The following is a 22,541-nucleotide window of genomic DNA, read 5'->3' as shown; positions in this document are numbered from 1 at the left end:
TCCATGGGATTCCGCATCCTTCTTTAACCCCCTAGAACTGGAGGAGGAACTGCCTCTGGTTCGACGTGGAGGGAAGCCGAACCCAGTGAAAGGACACTCACCCTTCTGACACCTGTTTCCAGAGTAAGGGGCCGGACAGCTGCACGTGAAGGTGTCCCCGCTGACGAGGCAGTCACCACCATGGGCACAGGGGTTGGACAGGCACGGATCTGAAACACGTGGGCAGAAGTCATCGTTTGCAGCAACGAACAACAGGCCAGCATCCCCCACCTGCTGCCTGAATTTCCATCCCCTGCCCCAAACCAGAGAGGAACCGCAGAGCCAGGGATCGGGGAAAGGGGGAAACACCCATTGCCCTTAAAGAGCAAGGAACACTGCTGTCCCTCAACCAGAGAGAGGATGCAGGCCAGCGAGGGGACAGGCGGGAAGGAGCCGTGACTGTCTCCCTCGGCCTGGCTGTGGATCGGGCCTTTCTCACCGCGTTAACTCCCCTTTCCCATCAACAGTGTCTCTCTCCTCCCAGTCTCGCTGGGAGCGCCACGGGGTCTGTCTCTGATGCTGAAGGCATTTCACAAGCCTGAAGACCTCCCCTACTCCCAGTGCCTAGGGGTGGAGGTCAGGAGTGGGGAACGAAAACCCACCCCTAATGAAACACAAGCTTTCTGAACCTCAGGAAAGAAGACCAAAGGCAAGAGGGGACAGAAGAATTGACGGCGAGGAGGAAATGACCCAGTGGCCTTCATCTTTCTTCAACTACTTGTTCAGTTAGATTTTTGTCATATTTCATCTGTGCCTTTGGCTTTTCATGGTTGTCTGAATGGATCTTCCCTTGGGGAATTCTTTATCCTTCTGTTCACACGCATTGTTCTTTGGTTCAGGAACTAGGATCCCTGGGCCTGGCTCTTGTTTTGATGGTCCCTTCTGATGTTCCCCTGATGCCCCGTATCTTGGCCCTGCCTTCCAGGCCATTTCGCAGTTACACGGCTTTTATTCCAGCTGCTAAGTGCTTTCCGTTCCTTCTCCTGGCTTAGTCACATGGCTTTACTTCGGCCCAGCTTCTCATTTTCCTTTCTAGCCCATTGCTTGGGTTAAAAAGCCATAAAAACAAAAGCAAATGTGGCAAGCACACTTGTGAGTACACCACACACACACACACACACACACACACACACATGCAACCTAACAACCATGCAAAGCTTCTGAAGGGTGAAAGAAGAAAGACCTATCTGGCACAGGTGAAAGGGAAGTCCCAATGCCAAATTTGTGAATGCTGTCACCTGATGCCTAAGACTAACCCAGGCTCTTCTGCCTAATCAGGACCTACCTGTAATGAAAGCTCTGGGGATGATTTTGAACATGATTTTGACCTACTCTGTCGGGAGACCTGGAGGATGATGCACTGGCTTGCTGGGTGACCTTGGCTAAGTCACCTCCTCCCTTGGCCTCACCTGCTCCATCTATCATTTGAGGCTGGGTGAAATGGTCTCTAAGAACCTCCCCAGTTTTCATTGTACATGATTCTCACTGGGAAAAAAAAGCCAGTCTAAATAATATTTTCATGCCTATTTTATGATGTTGGTCAGAGAGGAGAGGAGCAAGAGCCCCATGCCTCCCAGGAGGGCCCCCAAACAGCTTTGGTACCTACCGTCTTCTGTGTAGTACCAGTCAGGATTCTCGTGGTGGGCAGGAGCACTGCTGTTCTCCTCCTGGTTGTAATTCTCATAACTGTACTCATAGTTTTCAGGAGTCCAATCTACAGACACAGAAACAGGACAGAGGACATCCTAATTATCAGACCTAAAGAAGTTATCATTTGATTTTACCAAAAAACCCCCTTTTTCCCCCGAAAGATTTCTTGGTCCTAAAGAAGGACTCACGTGTCTTTCCAGCTTCTGACACTGATGAGGCAGCTAGAAGTAAGGCATCGTGTTTTCTTTTGAGGGGCTTGGTATGGCCACAGCAAGCCAGCATTGGCATTGGGCAGGGCCAAAAGCCTGATTGGAAATGAGGATAAGAAGTCAGGTTCAGGCTTTCCACTAACCATGACCTTGGACAAGCCAATTTTATTCTCCGTGCCTCTGTTTTTCTCACCTATAAACACTGGGAAGATGGCCAGGGCCTAGCGAGTCTGCAAGGTTCTGTAGGAGACCTTCCTGGGGTCAGATCCAGTGGCACCTGAGCGCCTGGTTGGGTGGTTCTGTAAGTGAAATTGCTCAGTGGGACTTTGTCAGTCACCTTAGCGTCAAGTCAAAGAAGTTTGTCACTTTCAGCTGCAGGATCAAACTTCTCCCACATTTTATCTATAGAGTCATCAGAACAGCTAATATTTACTGTTAATAGAGAAGTGAATTATTTCTCTATTAGGAATAGAGATTAATTAATAATGTCTCTATAAGGTATCAGACTCTGTACTAAGCATTTTACATGAACCATCCCATTTCATTCTCATAAAAATCTAGGAAGGATTTGTTATCTCTACCTTAAGTTTAGAAACCTGAGGCTCAAAGAAGTTAAAGTAACTTTTGCAAAGCCACATAGTTAATAAATGGCAGCATGTGAGCCAAGGCAGTTTATCTCCATTTAACCCCTGAACTGCACTATCTCAGTTGCTTCAGCAGGCCTCTTACACTGCCTCAGATAATTCACACTCACCCTTGGGAAAGGGGTCCAACCATTCCCACTGCATATCCAGCCTGTTAATTAAGAATCACCCAAGGACAACCTTGAGAAGGTCCTTGGATCTTGGCCCCTGAAAGGGAGGGCAGGGCATGGCATTGCCCGTGGCTGTAAACCTCACACTAGGCCAGTCCATTGGGAAGCGCAGGTGTGTGTAAGGCTGAACACAAGCTCTTTGTTGTCTGGGGCCTTGGAAGATGTTGGAGGCTCTATGGCTCATGGAGAGACATTTGGGTTTGAAGAAAGTTGGGTGGATTTGGCCTCTCCAGCTGGCAGGAATATGGCAAGTCAGGGAGTTGAAGCTGTAAGGGAGCTGTCCAGAGACGCATATGATAATGAGGCAGGAGCAAATGCAGATTAGCCGACTTGAAAAGGCACTCCCACCGAGCCAGCGGATGGCTCCGGGGACGGCACTCTACCTAAGCCTGATTATCCACCACATTATCTTACTCGTCTCTCAGTCATTCCCTTCTACTCTTTATCTCTTCGGCTTTTGAAAAATCGACTTTTACACAATGGCTGTTTTATATTTCCCATTAAAATGGAACTATCTTTGTATTTCCTTTTTGAATACGCCAACTCTGGTCCCTTGCCCAAGTTTCACCTCATTTATCACAGTGTCAAGTCAAGACTCCCTTTGCTTCTTCATTATTTCTCCCGAGCTGCTTTCCACCCCGCCTGCTATGAAAATGCTCCCAGAGGAAGCCACCTTTCCAGGCTTGATGATCTAGGTTGAAGATAAGGCCATTGTCTTCTTGGAGCAAATAACGTTTCTTTCCATCTAGTCTGATAACGCAGTAAAAGAGAGGGAGAAAGTGAGAAAAAGAAATGTTTTTCTGAGCTTGGCACAAAAGATTTAGAGCTGACATCTGGAAGAGACAATGGGTTTGGTAATGAGATAACTGACCCATTTCTTTCTTTCTTCTTTGGGAAATTTATTTTTGTTTTTCCAACAGATGTTTATAGATAGGTGCTTCCAAATTGCTCCAATAATTTCTCCTGTCTCTCCCACAAGTTGAGGGTCAGGCTACCTAATCTTGGTTAGGCCATTGAGCATCATTTCCTTGGCAGACCTTTGGGAATGAAGGAAGATGTCTACATGTCAATGAGATGGTTTGACTTTCCAAGGGATCGGGGGATGGATGAAATATCTGTCTGAGGGTTTTGACTTAAATCTAGCCCTGTTTACAAGGTCTGCTCACCTCTCACTGAAGCAAAGTCTATAACCCATAGCAAGGCAGGAAGTTCCTGCTGTTCTCCAAGGCCCCAGGCCCTTGGCTGAGATGAACAGAAGCAGCAGAGGCTCTGTGGCCCCGGACGGCTAGAAGCCATCCAGCTGGAAGACTGTGCACATGAAGGCGCCGTGATCATTTATGTTTGGGGTGGTCTGCAATATGGTTTTATTTGTTTTGTTTTCTTTTTATGGCAACACCTATAGCATGTGGAAGTTCCCAGCTTCTGGGTCGAGTTGGAGCTACAGCTGCCAGCCACCCCCACAGCCACAGCAACATTGGATCTGAGTCGCATCTGCATATGTGACCTATACCTTGGTTTGTGGCAAAACCACTGAGCAGGGCCAGAGATCAAACCTACATCCTCATCCGACTATATTGGTTTCTTAACCCACTGAGCCAAAATGGGAACTCCTGCAACATGTTTTAAAAATGCTTTTTCGGAGTTTCCATCGTGGCACAGTGGTTGATGAATCCGACTGGGACCCGTGAGGTTGCGGGTTCGATCCCTGGCCTTGCTCGGTGGGTTAAGGATCCGGCGTTGCCATGAGCTGTGGTGTGGGTTGCAGATGTGGCTCGGATCCCATGTTGCTGTGGCTCTGGCGTAGGCCAGTGGCTAGAGCTCCGATTGAACCCCTGGCCTGGGAACTTCCATGTGCCGTGGGAGTGGCCCTAGAAAAGGCAAAAAGACAAAAAAAAAAAAAAAAGATTTTAGGGAGTTCCAGTCGTGGCACAGTGGTTAATGAATCCGACTAGGAACCATGAGGTTGCAGGTTCAATCCCTGGCCTTGCTCAGTGGCTTAAGGATCCAGCATTGCCATGAGCTGTGGTGTAGGTCGCAGATGCAGCTCAGATCCCGTGTTGCTGTGGCTGTGGTATAGGCCGGCAGCAACAGCTCTGATTAGACCCCCTAGCCAAGGAACCTCCATATGCCGTGGGTGAGGGCCTAAAAGGACCAAAAAAATGTTTTTTAGGAGAATCACCTGGGAGGGTTTCCCTACCTCCAACTTTAAAGCTTATTTTGTCTTTCCTGTTCTGTGGGCACTTAATCCCACTGTCTGTGTAAGAAATGTGTAACGTGCACCCATAATGGGCCGGGTATGATGCCAGGCACAGGAAGGCGTTAGGAACAGTAGAGAATTATATCAAAAAGTGGAGGAAGTGGCCTCCGGTCAAAGGCGCCTCCAGTCAAGTGTAGGTGGCGGGGGGAAGCCAGCCGAGGAAGGAGATGAAAGGGTAGTGACGTGGCCAAGTCTAGGCCTGGTCGCCTCAAGTTCCACCCCAGTGCTCTGATGCATTATAAGCCAATATTAAAAAATGGGGGGCAGGGGCTGAGTCTTCACCGTTGCTCATGGCCACACCTCCTGCAATGTGCCTTTAAAGCTCCTCCCACCGAAAGATGGAATCAGTTTCCCCAGCCCTTGGGTTTGGTCTGGCCTTGGGACCAGCTTTGCCAATAGCTCGTGGTGGAAGGACTGAGTGCCAACTACAACGCTGGGTCTCAAGAAGTCTCTTTCTCTCTCCTGGACCCCTGTGCCCGCCTGCGAACAAGTCTGGGCTCTTCTGAGGAGGATAAGAGAATGTGTGAGGCAGCAGTGGGCCCCCTGGTCCCAGCCGAGGCCTCAAATATGTAAGAAGACTCACAACGAGGCCCAGTCAAGTTCAGTGGAGCCTGGTCCAGGCCGGAAGAACCGCCCAGCTGAACCCAATCTAAACGACCAACCCAAAGAATTAAGATCGAAATACCTGGCTCATGGTTTAAACCAGTAAGTTTGGGGTGGGGTACAGTTGATCCTTGAACAATATGGGTTTGAACTGCACTGGTCCAATAATACAGAGACTTTTTCCAATAAATACATACATGTGTGTACTATAAATGTATTTTCTCTTCCCTATGGCTTTGTTTTCACTTCTCTCTCTCTCTCTCTCTTTTTAACCTGTAGCACATGGAGGTTCTTAGGCTAGGGGTTGAATCGGAGCTGCAGCTGCCAACCAATACCACAGCCTTGGCAACGTGGGATCTGAGCCGCATCTGCGACCTACACCATAGCTCGCGGCAACACCGGATCCTTAACCCACTGAGCGAGGCCAGGGATTGAACCTGCCTCCTCATGGATACTAGTCAGATTTGCTGTCGCTGAACAATGACAGGAGTTCCCCCCTATGGTTTTCTTAAGAAACAGTTTCTTTTTCTCTAGATTACTTGTAAAAATATAGCCTATAATACATTTAATATACAAAATAGGCATTAATCGGGTATTTAGTTATCAGTAAGGCTTCTGGTCATCAGTAGGCTATTAGCAATTAAGTTTTGGGGAAGTCAAATTTATATGTAGATGTTTGACTGCATGTGGGGGGGCAGCACCCCTAACCCTCAAATTGTTACAGGATCAACTTTATCATGTAGTAATAACAAGTGGACACACACAGCTTGATTAATATTGAGTTGCTGGTGTGACAGACTTTAGCTACTACAACTTCTCAACGGCCCAGGTGGGTGCAGAATTTTAGCTTTCACGGCTGGATCTCAGAGGGCCTTTCTCTCTTGCGTTTCCCATTTAACTTAGACTACTTGGTGTGTTTCCTTCAACTAAATAGCTGGTTTCTTTGTCCTTTTTTCTTTTTCCGGCTGCACCCACAGGATTTGGACGTTCCCAGGCTAAGGGTCAAACTGGAACGGCAGCTGCAGGCCGGCAGCACCGCCACAGCAACCCTGGATCTGAGCCACAACTGCAACCTACACCGCAGATGGAGTGAGGCCAGGGAGGGAACCCACACCCTCACGGAGACTAGTTGGGTTCTTAATCTGCTGAGCCACCGTGGGAACGCCAGTGGCTGGTTTCTTAAGAATTAGGGCTGTGTCCATTCGTCTTTCTACACCCCTGATTCCAACATAGAACTCTTTTGCAATAAATGTATGTGTTTGACAGATCAGGCTTTTCCCTCTGCGGCCAAGCCTTTCTTCCTGCTGTGTTGGTCAGTGCTCAGTGGGCATCTGACTGTGCCAGCAAAGATGGCGTCTGCCCGGAGCAGAGGATACGGGGAATTGAGGAGAGCCACAAAATGAGATTTGGGTCATAGGTATTTGGTGAAGAAAATGCCTGATGAGCTCAATAGGAATGGAGAACTGTGTCCAAGGTCTTCCTGGGGAGAGAGAGGTGGCGAGCAGCCTGACATGAAATTTGACTCCATTGGCTGATCGGAGAAAAGCACTCCAGGTTCAAATACAGATTATTTGAGGCTTTCTCTAGGCTATAGAAAAGGAGAAAGCTTTGGGGGAAGAATGGGGCAGCTGTCAGAAGCATTTCATATCAGGTATAAAGAGAAATCCTTGTGGATTTGTCTAATTATCAGAGTCTGTTTTTAGACTTTATCGGGAAGAATGCATAAAGTATCCTGACTTGAACTAAAATAATCCTAATAATAGGTTATTATGTACTGAGTATTTTTGATGTATTGGTGACTATCCCAAATAAAGTGGTTGCATAGAATCTTCTTTAACCTTAAAGGGGAAAAAAAAAAAAAAAAAACAAACCCTATGGCCTAGGTATCATTATTCCTATTTTACAGAAAAGGAAAAACCAAGGCAGAAGGAGATGGCACCCGAACCCAGGTCTACCTAACTCCAAGTCCGATTTACTTTTTCACAAGTCCTGGAGCCCTTGCGGGTTTGTGTTTCATGGGTTTTAGCTTCCAGGAAGTAAGATGCATTGGGAAAATCTCTTTTTGCACATGCTTCAGGTCCTTCAACCAGGATTATCATGGTCCATACACAGGATCTCTTGGAAAAACTCAAGGGTTCCTATGATGGGGGCTTTGCAGCTGCTCCGGTTAAAGAGCTTGCCAGATGTGTGGAACGGAATAAAAATCCCTGGAATGCCATCCCTGTTGGCACCATCCATCACTGTGGCACAGACAGTTCCTCCGGGGCCTCCCCCAAACCCCAGCCCTGTCGGCCTGCATTTGACGCTTCCAATCCTGCTGACAGGGCAAGCCCAGCAGAGACCCTCGCTGGCAGGCAGCAGGACAGCTGATGGATGGGCTCAGCCTGTGTTGCTGGGCAGAGTCAAGCCAGCTTTGAAGAGGCATTTCTGCAGCCCTGTTGGCTGTCGCCTCACCTGCTTAGGGGAGGCGGGCAGAGTCTGTGTTGTTTGATGGTCACCTTCGCTGCCACCCATGGGGGACAGTGGCTTGGGCCCCTTCTGCTCCAGCCAGGCCCTCAGCATGCACCGTCTCCAACAAGACCAACTCAAGAGACAGCTTGCCCACGGGCAGGAGCGCAGAGCTCCCTGGCCTCACCATTGTCTAAAGAGGGCCAGGAATCTGACAAACTCCATCAAAGCACAACCCCGGGTTGAAATTAAATCAGACGCCAATAAAGGTATTTTTAGAACATAACCTGCTCTTTGCAGAAAGGCCCAGCCACTGCCTCTCACCCCATGCCACAGCCAGAGGCTGACAGAACACCTCAAGATGGACTGGGGAGCCCTGGTCCCCTGCTCCAAGGCCCCCCTCACCAACTCACCAAACAACAGAAACTATTGGCAGAGTTCTTACACAGCCCAGAACCTCAGGATGTGAAATCCCACACTTTTCACCCCCTCCTAAGTTGTTTTGCAGCCTCTGCTTAAACACCACCAGTGATGGAGAACTCACTATCTTCCAAGAGCCCAAAAGGTCATTCAGTTGTTTTCTTTTTTCTTTCTTTTCTTTTTTTTTTTTTTGACAACCGATGGTTAGGAAGTTTTTCCTATTTGCAGATCAAATCTGACTTTATAGTTTCCAATGTATTTACTTAAAGCTGAAAGCCTTGAAGTTCCTGTCGTGGCACAGCAGAAACGAATCTAATTGGGAACCATGAGGTTTCAGGTTCGATTGCTGGCCTGGCTCAGTGGGTTAAGGATCTGGCATTGCCGTGAACTGTGGTGTAGGTTGCAGACACGTGGCTCGGATCCTGAGTTGCTGTGGCTGTGGCATAGGCCGGCAGCTGTAGCTCTGATTAGACCCCTAGCCTGGGAACCTCCATATGCTGCAGGTGTGGCCTTAAAAAGCAAGAAAAAAAAAAAAAAGCCCATGGACATAGAATGTATCCATTCTCTTTTCTGTGATTTCTTTGTGCAGTAGGGTTGTTTGTGTTGTGCACTGCACAATCCAGGGTGTCATAAACACATAGTCATTGTTGATATCTTTTACAACTTCCTGGCTGGTGGCAATAAGTGTCTTGAGCTAAATATTCCTTTTAATTCCCACAAAGGGTACCTCATGACTAGGTTTGGGGCTGCTTTTCATACACTCGAAGATTGCGAGGTCCCTTGACACTTCCATGTCCTGTTTCTTCCTCTGTTTGATCCCACAGTTCTGTAGCTCTGTCTCTTGGGCACCCAGACCAAAGAGGCCCTTCTGTGGTGCCTGAGAAGTTTGTGCTGAAGGCTGGGGAGGGGGCATCTTTTCCTGTCTCTTGGCTTTGAACCCTCCCTGTATTCCATGTGCAGATGCTGGTGAGATCAGCTAGGGGAGCCCTGGAAAGACAATTCTCCCAAGGAATTGAATGATACGTTGTTGAATTCAACACCCTCCTTTGCTTTGGGGAAAGACATAGATCCTTCTCCAAGCCCCCCCATGGGGCTCTTGTATATTTCTACCCTATTCCAAGAACATTCCCTGAGCACACGGGGCAGGACAAGGTCCAGGCATCTCTTGCCTTGAGCCGGTGCAAGCCTGTCTTCTCATCCAGGGCTTTGCTGCTAGAGAATCCTGACTATCAAGCTGCACTTGACCCAATTATCACCATCTTTGCTCCAAAGTTTAGATGTGATGGTCACCGCCACGTGCTGTCTGCCTGGCTCTGGTCCTCTGCTGGTGACCAATGCCACACCCCATGGGGAAGCCACCCTCTGCCCCAATGGGGTAGTGAGTGGACTTTTCTCCCTTGGATCTCAGAGCAGCAAAGGGAGATTCGGACCCAGAGACAGAGACCAGGAGCAGACAATGTGGCATGAAGGAGCAGCTCTGCTCAGCCCAGGCATGGCTGAGGCACAGGCAGAGGACATAGGATTAGGAGCCTGTGTGAAAGAACACTGGGGAAATAGACTGCATGGAGGGGACAACAGTGGGGGGGGGGCATCAGCAGCAGGGGGGCCGGCCGGGGGCTGCCTGCATGGCACCATCCTCTCAGCATAGGGTTGCTGGCTCCCCACCAAAAGGGATGAAGAGAAAGGGGTGGCACGGGGTTGGCCTGCATGGAGCCATTGGCAAAGACATCCTCACTTTGCCTCATCACAGTCTCTAATGTGCTGTGTGACCTGGGGCAAGTTGCCTCCCCTCTCTGAGCTTCAGTCTCCTTTTCTGTGAAATGAAGGGGTTTAATGCCTTCAGCAATTTTCCCTTGGGATCCTGAGACTGGACATCACAGCACCCACAGGCAGCTCAAAACTGTGTGAACCAGTGTGTGTGTGTGTGTGTGTGTGTGTGTGTGTACACAAACACCCAGGGCTGCATTTCTCTGGGAAAATCCTCAAAGGGCCCCATGACACTTCTGAGCCATTGGAATGCTGCGGTTGCACCCACACTCACGTGTGTAAGCCCCGTTTCCCCCATTCCCCAGATCAGCCTGTGAGGTGGGCAGCCCCAAGGTGGTCCGCCAAGCACTCACCTGGGTCCAGGTCTGTGAGTAGAGACAGGAGGGAGAACTGAAAAACAAAATGACACAGAACGGAGGAAGCGTGAGTCCTCTGAACTGGCTGGGCACCTTCCTGGGCGCCTGGGAGGTGAGTGGAGCCTTTCCCGGGGTCAAATCCAGGGCGTGGGAGCAATGGGTACTTTCCGATGGGGGGGGTGTGGATTGGAGAGAAGAGGGGTGGGGTCTATTTGAAGCTGTCCCCGCTCTTTCTGTGCTGGCTGAGCATCCAAAACATCTTTCTCCCCCCAGTATGGACGCGCAGTGCTTTTTTTTTTTTTTTTTGGCTGTGCCTGTGGCACATGGCATTTCCCAGGATCGTGCCAGCACCACAGCAGTGGCCCGAGCCATGGCAGTGGCAAATACTGGATCTTCAACCACTGGGTCACCAGGGAACTCCTTCACTTCCCTGAGATTTTTTTTCCTTTTGGGACATGCAGTGCCTGCACCTACCTGTCCCATACTGGAACCTGGCCACCAGGTCCTGACCGTCCTGTCAGTTACAGGAATCAGCATGGATTGCGTGTTGCCTCTGCCTGACTGTACAGTGCTGCATTTAACTCTTACAAAAACCCTATGAGGAAGCTTTATCAGCCCGCTTAACAGATGAGAAAATTGAGGCTCAGCGCTCACACAGCTGTGACAGGATTCAGATTCACTCACGCCCAAGTCCAGGCGATTGCCTCAGTGATGGCTCCTTAAGGCTGGAGATGAATGGACGCTTCAATCCTCCAGTTACTCCTCATTGTCCTTGGCATAAAATACGGACCCTTGCCAGGACCTATAAAGCTCCTCCCATCCCCCTCTCTCCTGTTGTCCCTTACTAAAGTCTAGCCACATCTGCGTTCAAAATGGCACTAGCCAGGCTCTTTCCACCTCAGGGCCTTTGCACTTGCTGGACAGGCCGTTCTGCATAGAAAGCTCTCCTCCGTGACCATCACTAGACATCATCTCAGCTTAAATGTCATCTTCCCCGCCTCCCCATCAATACAACACACCCCCCATTGTTTCGTCTCTGCACCCATTCATTTCCTCCACGGTCCTTATTTCAGCTTGTAGTTTTCTATGTGTTCATTTGCATGTTATCTATCTTTCACATCCAAAGCTGCCCTCCAGTAATTTGAGGCTCTGGTCTGTTTCATCACTGTGCATTCACCCAGTACTGAGCACAGCGCTTGGCACATGCCATGCCTGGAAAAGTTTTGCTGAAAATATGATAGGAATAGTTTTGTTTTGTAGAATGCAGTCCTTACCAGGAAAAGAATGTTTTATTCATTTAATAGCTGGAATATCTTCTTTCCCTTAAAACAAAGGACTTTGAGCCCAACCCAGCAGCTACAGCAGCTACATTTTTGTCAATAACATTTTATTGGAGCACAGGCACCCCCAACTGCTTACGTGCTGTCTACGTCTGCTTTGAGGTTGCAATGACAGGGCAACTGTGAAAGAGACAGTGTAGTGCCCAGTTGTTCTTGTCTGATGCTTTACAAAGTTTGCTGACCTCTGACTTAAAAATACAAGAATTCTATCCCTCGACGGCGTTCGCTCTGGGTCTCCGCCAGAAAGCTGCCATCGGTGAGGTGGATCTTCCTGGTACCCAGTCTAGGCAGTTTGGTATGTTTGCTTCCTCTACCCTCAGCAGACTTTTTTTTTTTTTTTTTTTTTTTTTTTTTTTTTTGTCTTTTTAGTGCTGCACCTGTAGCAAATGGAGGTTCCCCAGCTAGAGATCAAATGGAAGATGTAGCCGCCGGCCTACAACACAGCCACAGCAACGCAGGATCTGAGCCATGTCTTCAGCCTACACCACAGCTCACAGCAATGCCTGATCCTTAACCAACTGAACAAAGCCAGGGATTGAACCAGCAACCTCATGGTTCCTAGTCGGATTCATTTCCACTGTGCCACAACGGGGACTCCTCTCAGCAGATGTTTTAATTTTCTCTTTTACTGCAGCCTCTTCAGCCGTCTTTGGGTAAAATGGTAAAAAGAAAAATACATCCCACACGAGGGCACAAGATCCACCTGTCAACAAGATCAATTCTGGACAAAACTGCTCATCTTGCATCACTTGTAGGGAACACAGTGGATCCAAGATGTGGGCTTTCTACAAAGCAACTAGCTTAGGATTGTCAGTGTCATAAAGACAAAAAAGATGGGAAGACTGTTCTTTATTAAATAAGACTAGAGAGACATGACAACAAAATGCAGTGTGGAATCCTAGGTTGGATCCCAGATTTAAAAAGAAAAAAAAAAAAGGCTTAAAGGACATTATTGGGACAAGTGGGGATCTGAATACAGACATGTTAGAGATTATTAGTGTGTCAATGCTGAATTTCTTGACGGTGATAACAGTTCTGTGGTTTTATGGGAAAATGTCCTTATCCTAAGAAGATGCTAAAGCGGGGAGGGTCATGGCTGCAATTCAGCTGTAAGTGATTCAGCAAATGACCAGCCAAAAAAACAAGCATAAGAGGTCACTTTACATAGAGCTCACAACAGAAAGCAACCATGGCACACGCTCAGTGTTGCATCTGTTTGTGTGAACGATAGTCCATGTACCATTCTTTCCACCATTCTGGAGGTTTGACGAATCACAAAATAAAAAGTTGGGGAGGAGAAAGTCATGCAGATCAAGCAAGAGAGGCCACTTGTTGTTTAAATTGTGTCCGTTTAAAGGCATCACAATTCCCTTTTGCCCTGTTTCTGCAGGAGGTGAGACGAGGGGTGGGGTTTTTTTTTTTTTTTGGTGGTGGGGTGATGGTGGAGAAGAGTTGGCAGAGGAGGGGGCTTTCAAGTCTAAGGGCATCCCCGGGCCTGGGGAGCTTGAACAGGGGATGTTTGACCTTGGCACTTTTGGGCTTGAGTGCCAGGCAGATTTCAGAGAAGGGACATGAGGGGCCCCTCAGGACACCTGTCACCCCTCCTTCAGTCTCACCCTTGTTGCAGCCAGTCATCTCGGCCGTAGTTCTGGTCCTTTGCCCTGCCTCATCTTCCCTCCATAGAGCTTGTTGGAAGGGCAGGGCCTGGCCCTCTCTACCTGTCTTGACCCAGCCCTCCAGGACCTGTGCCAGGGCCAGAGCCCCAAATCTTAGCTAGAAATTGAAGCCTGTGGGACAGACAGATGCTGTGCTGCCCACTGCCAGCAGGTGGCAGACGTGCTCTTCCCAGCAGCCGGAGCTGGTGCTCGGAAGGAAACCAAACAAAAAGAAAGCAGGACCTTCTGGGGCTTGGGGGTGGGAGCTGCAGATCCCATGGGCTCTCAGGGAGTCTGAAGCAGCTGCTGCCCAGCTGTGCAGCCTGAGCTGCATGTCAGGGGGCCCCAAGGCCCCAGCAGGCCCCCTCATTTTGTGAATCACTGGATCCACCCACAGAAAGAGTTTGTGGTGAAATGTGGAGGCTGGCAGCCCAAACCCCAGGCTGGATATTGGGGGACCGTCTGGGAAAGCCAGGCCTCTGGCCAGTTATTTGTGCCAGATCTCTGGACCCTGAAACTAACTTGGGTAATGGCCCAGGTTGGGGGTGAGGGGTAGACACAGTCTTTGCCTCCTTTCATTCCATTATCCCATTCTGTTTTTCCCCAGAGACGGAGAAATAAGAACTTCTAGTCCTGGGACTTGCAAATCCAAAGAGGAAGCCCATCGATGCGAAAGGAGGAGGAGGAGGAGGGGACAACTGTGATCCCAGTTCACCTTTATTAAGACCTGACAGGTGCCAAGGACTGTGTTAAATGCTTTATGTGCATTTTGTCTCATTTATTGCATACAATCCTTAATAACTGGATTATTGATGAAGTGCCTTTAGAGGTGAGAAAACACCTTTGCAGAGATTAAGACAAAGTAGCCCAGCTAGTAAGTGCTGGAACCAGGCTAGAAGGGAGGCAGTCTTATGCCAGAGCCCTTGCTGTGAGTGATGAGGGCAGCAGGCACGCAGATGTGGCAGTGAAAGGATGGCGGAGAAGGAAACAGAGAGGCAGGGTATTGAGCCAGGTGAAGAGACTGGGCCCCTGTTCTTAGAAAGCTTTCTGAAAGGCCTGTCCAGACTAGCCCGGGCTTGGCAGACACAGAGAGGGCCACTAGGCCCCAGGGACAGCTGGAGAAGGTACAAAAGTCAGCTGGAGGAGTTCCTGTCATGGCGCAGTGGTTAACGAATCCGACTAGGAACCAGGAGGTTGCAGGTTCAATCCCTGCCCTTGCTCAGTGGGTTAAGGATCTGGCATTGCCTTGAGCTGTGGTGTGGGTTGCAGACGCGGCTCAGATCCTGCGTTGCTATGGCTCTGGCGTAGGCCAGTGGCTACAGCTCCGATTCGACCCCTAGCCTGGGAACCTCCATATGCTACGGGAGCGGCCCAAGAAAAGGCAAAAAGACAAAAAAAAAAAAAAAAAAAAAAAGTCAGCTGGAGCCTTAGCCAGTCCACTGTCACCAACACATCCCAACAAACGTCTCCACCCGGATCAAAAGGCACACGAGCCACGGCCTGCTTCTTCTGCCCCATTCACTCCTCGTCTCAGCAGGGCTGAGCGGTCACAACTGCACTCACTCTTCCTAGACGGCTGGAAGCAGCTGCTTCTTACACATGGGGAGGTGGTTGCTTTGCAGTAGATTCAGAGAGACCTCTCTAGATGCCACTGCTGGTCCATCTACTCCACAGTCAGGCTTTCACAAGGGATCTGTGCCGTGGACTTTGGCCTTCCCTGGTTAAGAGCAGACCCTTGGCAATGTCAGTCTCCCCACCAGTCATCAGGGAGCAGGTTTCGTGATCTTTGGGCTCAGGAGGGTTGGAATAGAGGGCAGGGAGGGGCAGAGAAAAGAATCCTGTGTCTGAGTCTTACTGATTTGCAGCATAATCTCCTTGGGGTGCGTTTTCAACCCTCACCCCAGCGACTCTGCCCTCGGCCACACTTGGTTATACCGCTCTTAGGCCAGGGACGTTGGAGAGACATCATCGCACCTCTGCAAATTGTTGAAACCTGTTTCCCCAATTACAAAAGAATTCCCTTAACCAACCCAATGTTTGATTCAAGGGGATTTGTCTGCTCAGGGGGCAGCAAGCACTGCATTTGCAATGGGCTACTTTTTTTTTTTTTTTTTTTTTTTGGTCTTTTTAGGGCCACACCTGCTAAAGCATATGGAGGTTCCCGAGCTAGGGGGCAAATTGGAGCTGCAGCCGGTGCCCTATGCCACAGCCACCAGAACCTGGGATCTGAGCCACGTCTATGACCTACACCACAGCTCGCAGCAACACCAGATCCTTAACCCACTGACCAAGGCCAGGGATCACACCTGCATTCTCGTGGATACTAGTTGGGTTCGTTACTGCTGAGCCACAACAGGAACTCCCACAATGGGCGACTCTTTAGGCAAGAGCTTGGTGGTAAATATTGGTACAACTGGGTCATCCCAGGAGCTTGGCGGGAGGGGGTTGAAGGTTAGGAAGCGAGGGCATCCAGGAAAAGGAGATTGGATAAAAACAAACCCTCGTTTCTGGATGTGCTCATGCACCTGGGAGCCCCTTGAAAAGGTAAGTGAACAAACCAAACCAATGAGCGGCTTGGGGTTGAGTCTGAGGCCCACCACGTGGACACAAGTGACATCATATCAAAACAGTGTGAGAAAGTCATTCCCTTCTGGGTTTTTGTGTGTGTGTTGTTTTGTTTTGTTTGGCCCAAACCACTGCAGTGATAGCACCAGGTCCTTAACCCCCTGAGCCATAAGAGAACTCCTCCTCTCTCAGCTTTCCTGTCCTCCCTTCCAATCCCACCACCAAGACAGACCAGGGCGGTGCTGGTAAGTCCCCATCCTCCACCCCCCCCAACTCCCCCACCCCGCTAATCTCCGCCCACCCTCCCACCCCCCAACCAGGAGGGAGCTGGTTTCAGCACAAGAGCTGCAGCCAATTAGAATCCAACCTCACTGTTTCATTTTCTTTGATTTCCCATTTATAGCAGCGACTGTTTGCTTTAAAAATAAATCTATTTAAGTAGAGGGAAATGTGCCTATTAACAGAAGCATTAAGGAAACTTGTTGGGACTTTGACAAAACTGCTGGAGATGGAGTCATCTGTGACTAAAGGTTAGAAAGCATGGAGTGAACTGTTGAGCCATCTAGCAACACCAGATTCTTCTGGTGTTGGAAAGAAAAGCTACCCAGATTGTTGAAGGACCCTCCTGCCCAAAGCTGGAGCCTGAGGCCACTGCCTTTTTTTTTTTTTTTTTTTTTTTTGGCTGCACCCACAGCATGCAGCCCCTGGGCCAGGGATCAAACCCGCATCTCGGCAGTGACAATGCTAGGTCCTTAACCCACGGAGCCACCAGGGAACTCCAATCACTGCCCCTTTTGACACCTTCGATCCCACTTTGAAAGTCTCAGTCATTTCGGGTCGTGCCTGCCTCGGCAACCTCTAACACAGTGCCCAAGTGTGAATGGGCATCAGGCAGACCTGTGTTTGAATCCCAGCTCTGTAATCTCCTGGGTTGGCCACTGGGACAGATGATTTACTTTCTCTAAAGCTTAGTTTCTTATCTGTAAAATGAGGATGACACTGGTCCTTACCTCACAGAGCCAGGGGGAAGTTTCCCATGAGATAAGCATCACAGAGCACACAATATCTTACACATGGTAAGGACTTAAGAAACTTTATAAATACTTGCCGCTATGACGATGATTACAATTCTTAGCCACTGCCATCCATGACTTGAAAAAAAAAAACTTTTTTTTCCACGTTGTGGTGTGATCGACGAGAGCTCACTCCGCACAAAACTTCCTGGAATTTGTTTGCCGGGTCACAAGCACGTCACACCAACCCCCTCCCCTCGCTTTTCCTGGGATCCTTGCCAAGTCCTAAGCCAGGAAACCTTGTTATATTAATTATGAAGAAAAAGCATGTTTTATTTAAAATCCCGGCTGCCGAATATTCTGCCGTGCTGTTTCTCTGTGACAGCAGAATTGCCTTTGCATTTAGGAAACCCTAATGAATTTAAAATATAAATATATCTGTGCCTATATACACAGGCGATTTCCTGCGACCTGATTTCCCTAAATACCAGCGTCGACCGCCAAAGCTAATGAGCTGGACTTGGGCTTAGGATCCGTTTTGTTGTCGGTGTTGTTTTTTTAATCTATAAGAAGGTGCAGTGCAATTCAGTCTGTCTCTTTTCCATAAGATTCTGAATGGGTTATGGCAAGAGAAGGGCTGTTTCCCAGGCCTCAAAGACAGCCTGACCTTCCAGAGCAGAGCATCGAGGCTTTGAAAAGGGTGGTCCCAGCAATGGCTTGTTTGGTCCTGGGGGCGTCATGGATTTGGATGCTCGAAATAACCAGACACGAAGCCCTGTTTCTGGACCATCTGAAATCGGTTCCAATACTTCCACATCTACAGGGTTTCTGAATAATAATCAGACGAACGCTCTCACTCTGTTTCTTTCTCTGCCTGTCTCTCTCTCTCCAAGGTAAAACCAGGCAGATAATGTACATCCATCAAGCAAAGAGGGTGCCTGAAGCAGAGAGAGCTGGGGACTGGGAACTGGGAGGCTTCAGATTCTTTTGGTAAAAGAAGCAGCGGTTCCTTCTCCCCTCAGCGCCATGCGGGAATGGGAGCCCTGTGTTACTAGAATGTCTGATTGTTTAAAAAGCTAGTGTGAGTGTGTGGGTGGGTGGGGGGGTCCGTGTTGTTACGGGACATGTGCTGACTCTCAAATGCCACCAAGCAACGGAAAGGAAATTAAAACACTCTTCAGGGTGATCTTCTACCCACTAAATAAGACTCAGGTGGTGAGCAGAATATACCCAAGCTGCCAACTTACCACCTCTGGTCTACGCAGACCCAGGAGGATTCTAGAGTTTTCGAGTTCCGGGGTTTAAACTCTAGGGTTTAACTAGGCCAGAAATGAGAGCAAACATGCATTTTAATTGTAAAACCCCCTGTTGGGAATGGGATGAAATAAGCAGGGCAGGGCTGCGAAGGCTTGTCCTTTGGCTTCTGACCCTGGAGGAGGTCAAATTCCATTACGGCGGAGGCCAGCGACCCCCAAATCCCTCTTAGAACCAGAGCAAGAAGAGGTATCTAAACCCCAGGGATGGGGCACATCCTTCACTTGGTTGAGTGGGTCCCTGGGACGGCTGGTGTCAGTCAGAGCTGGGTCTCAATCCGGGCTGAGCAGTTAGTTCAGCATCTGTGAGTGGGTTTCTCATTCCTCAAATGGGAATGACCATACGAGGCTGTGCTGGGGACAGGTGTTCACAACTACCAGGGAAGGAAAACCAGATATGGACCAGACCACGAGGGCATTATGAATGCTTCCCTGGAACCCATGGCAATAATATTTGACCACACCTTTTCAGATCGTGGATTTCAAACCCAAGATAAAGAGGAGCCCACAGAGAAGTCACCATAGCGTTTGCTGCATGATCTGAATTCATGGGAGGGTATCCGGCCAGCTTTCCAATGAGTAGCAATCAGAGACCCTGTGCCTGCTTTTCTTTACAGCTTCAGAGGCACGTGGAGTCTATTTTGTTCCACTCGGCAAACAGACCCCTGGTCTAAGAGCCTCCCATCCCTCCAGGAAGGACCATGCCCCTGGAGCTATATGGACCAAAGAAATCTCACCCTCAGTCAGGGCCACAGGCCGGAGACCTCATCTAGACAGATGGGCACCAGCCATGGTCTAAGACTCTGCCCAGATGAATGATGTGAGGACATGCTGCCCAGCTCCTTCTGTGTCAACGGGGAGCAATAACACCTGCTTCTTAGGGTCTTTCTGGAGATAAACCAGTCCATGAAAAGCACAGTGCCTGGCACACAGGATTTCTCATGAAATGGTAGCAGTAGGTTATTATTTTTAGCTACCAGGGCGGGAGAGGCCACCCGGTCCATCTGGCTGTGGGGCTCCTTCCTTCTCTGTGACGCCCCAAACTCCCTAAGCATCTGACTGAGTTGGCCGCTTTCCCCGATGTCTGTGTGCAGGCCTGTGGAACGCACGCCGCCCTCCCGACCACCTGGCTGGCACACATCTGGGGTAAGAAAACATTCCAAAGCCCTGAATCCCCTCTTTGGAATTGACTAAGCTCATTGCCTGAAGGCTTTCTCTCATACTTTCTCTTTTATCCATTATTGACTTCTAATTTTATCGCTAACCCTAAAAACTCACTGGGGCTTGCAAAAAAAAAAAAAAAAAAAAAAAAAAAAAAAGAGAGAGAGAGAGACAGAGAGAGACTTGGGGGGGACCATTATCTTTGGGTGAACTTCAAACAGACTGTGTCAACTCTCTTCCTGGCCTGCAAACTTTAGGATCTAATTCTTTCTGACTCGTACTTTCTCTGGGCCCCTGGTGAACTTCTGATAATTTCCATCGCTTGTCTCCAGATCTGCAGAATTTCTGCTCGGTCTCAGATTCCGGCCATCTAACAAGGTGGGGGGTTGATGGCAATTGTAATTATAGCCACACCCCACACACATACACACACATACAAGTCATCACTGGGGAAAGACTCCAGAGGTGAGTCCCTTAGCAGCTTAATACAGAGCTAAGGCAGGTGTCCGAATAGAGTTTGGGAGGAGAAGCTATTGTTTATTTTCTTTTTATGGCCACACCTACGGCATATGGAAGTTCCCAGACTAGGGGCTGAATCAGAGCTGTAGCTGCCGGCCTACGCCACAGCCACAGCCGCGCCAGATTCAAGCTACATCTGTGACTTACACTGCCACGCCGGATGCTTAACCCACTGAGCAAGGCCAGGGATTGAACCTGCATCCTTATGAACACTGTATCAGCTTCCTAACCTGCTGAGCTACAGCAGGAACTCCGAAGCTATTGTTTTTAAAGGGTCCTAATCAGAAAACCTGAAATGTACTCTCACTCCTTCAAAAAAAGCTCTGGGGAATGAAATGGGAAATAAGACATAGGAATTCCCATCGTGGCTCAGCGGAAATGAATCTGACTGGTATCCTTGAGGTCTCGGGATCAATCCCTGGCTTCGCTCTGTGGGTTAAGGATCTGGCATTGCTGTGGGCTGTGGTGCAGATCGCAGGTGTAGCTCAGACCCTTCATTGCTGTGGCTGTGTCACAGGGCGGCAGCTGCAGCTCCGATTCCAACCCTAGCCTGGGAACTTCCATATGTCTCAGGTGCAGCCCTAAAAAAAACCAAAGAATGAAGATGTAAAGGTATTTAATACGATAAATAGAGGACTGTTATTTCAGTTCTCACCCCTTTCTTCTCTGCTCACCTCCCTCCACCCCCACAAAGGGGTGCCTTCTCTGATTGTTATGGAGAACTGAGAACTCGTGCTCACTTGGGACATTTTAAGGGAAAAGAGCTAACAGTTAATGGAAAGCCACATGCATTGCTGCATTTAATCAGCCACAGCCCCTCTCCAAATCTGTGGGAGAGTCTTGCTTGCTTTGCCGTAGAGAAAACAGACTCACAGAGAGAGGATGTCACTTGCCCAGGGTTGCGCAGCCAGAATGCGGCAAAACTGAGATGCAGACCCTGGCCCCCAAACCCCTCCCCACCCCTCCAACCACATCCGGTGTGGAAATCCGAGAGGCACCCAGTCGGCTGCAGGCCCCCCTCACATGCCCACAGAGACCCAGCTAACACCCTTGGACCACGACCTCACACAACGGGAGCCGACATCTCCACAACTCATCTGCGTGGCCCATGTGAGACCCTGAGGTCATTTTCCTCCCCTGCTCACCTCTCTGCCCCTGCCACTACAGCCACCGTCCCAGGGGATGGGGGGGGTGGGGAGTCCTGCCCACAAAGCTTCTCTCCAAATCCAATCCATCTCAGTAAACCTGTGGCCAGGGTCATTGGCAACCAGCAGGAGTCTCCTCTCTGGCCAAAGCACAGGATTCCTACCCTTGTGTTGCCCCAAATGGAGAGAGAGAGAGAGAGTTTGTAGCTTTCAATGGCTTCCCCGGAGGGATCTCTGAGATTCATGCCAGATCACAACGCACTGCCTTAGCAGACTTTCTTGCTCCGGTCTCCTTAGTTGAAAGGTGTTCATAGAAACTGTTTCAATCAGGACTCAAAATCAATTGCATGTCTTCACGGAGCTGGACCGCAACCAACCTTGCAGGACGCCGTGAGCGCTTATAATCAGGGCATATTCCACATGGCAACATTTCAAAACTAAAGTTCCTCATCGCTCCTGGCCCAGCTAGTTTGGTTCTCCTAATAACCTCAGAGTCTCTCAACTACGGATATTTGAAAAGAACACTTACCCCGAAGGCTGTCTTTGCCGCCAGAACCATGAACAGCAGAACGTGGAGCTCAGACTTTCTGGCAAACATCTTTGTAGTTTAAGAACTCTTGTTTTGCTCCAAATAAAATGTCTTTTGTTGTCTAGGCCTTTCGGGGGGTAAAATGTCAGTCTCCAAGGATTCAGGAACAAATGAAGAGAATGCAAATTATTAACTAGGCATCAAATACTGTTTAATGTTTAATGTTTTGCAAACCAACTATCTTGATTAAACAAATGGTAACTTTGGGGCTGGGCTGAGTCACGGGCTGGTTTCTTTTCTGGAGAAAAAGTCTCCGAAGAAAGCAGGGGAGATAAAGTGTCCCTGTCTGGGGGTGGGTGGGGTGGGGAGTAGGGATGGAGGGAGTTGCCGAGTGTTTGGTGCAGAAGGCCCAATGGTTAACTCTCGGCCCAGCCTTGGGATGAAAGCCCGATCAAGTGAAGCTCCTGCCACAGGCCTCTGACATTGCTGATTGGAACAGAATGTTAATAGAGTTCTGATTCATCAAATCTCAAACAGAATTAAGGCATGGATAGGCTCCTAATAACATCACGCTTTATATTCATGAAAGATAAATTAAAGGATGCAAAACTGCTATTGACAAACATTGATTCTGGGTCCTTTGAAGCATTGCCCATGGTTGCTTGTTGGCTTCAAAAGTTTTCTTTTAAATTTTATTACATAAGGTTTTAGCTTTTTAATTATTTTTTCCTTTCATTG

The 22,541-nt window shown here is 49.0% G+C and overlaps 1 protein-coding gene across 2 annotated transcripts in view; it reads right to left on the bottom strand.

The window, feature by feature from the left end:
- Nucleotides 1-21,980, bottom strand: part of HABP2 (hyaluronan binding protein 2) — a 35,456-nt gene extending 13,476 nt beyond the window's left edge. Inside the window, exons 1-4 of one of the 2 annotated variants that reach the window (XM_021072029.1) lie at nt 21,804-21,980; nt 10,561-10,597; nt 1,646-1,753; nt 102-209 (exon numbers count right to left, since the gene is read on the bottom strand). In XM_021072029.1, the coding sequence (XP_020927688.1) occupies nt 102-209; nt 1,646-1,753; nt 10,561-10,597; nt 21,804-21,872 (322 nt within the window). In that variant the 5' untranslated portion in view covers nt 21,873-21,980. 2 annotated transcript variants of the gene reach the window in all.

The sequence above is a fragment of the Sus scrofa genome, chromosome 14, assembly GCF_000003025.6.
Source record: "Sus scrofa isolate TJ Tabasco breed Duroc chromosome 14, Sscrofa11.1, whole genome shotgun sequence".
Taxonomy (NCBI): Eukaryota; Metazoa; Chordata; class Mammalia; order Artiodactyla; family Suidae; genus Sus; species Sus scrofa.
The sequence above is the reverse complement of the archived record's forward strand: the minus strand, read 5'-3'. Positions and strand labels throughout refer to the sequence as shown.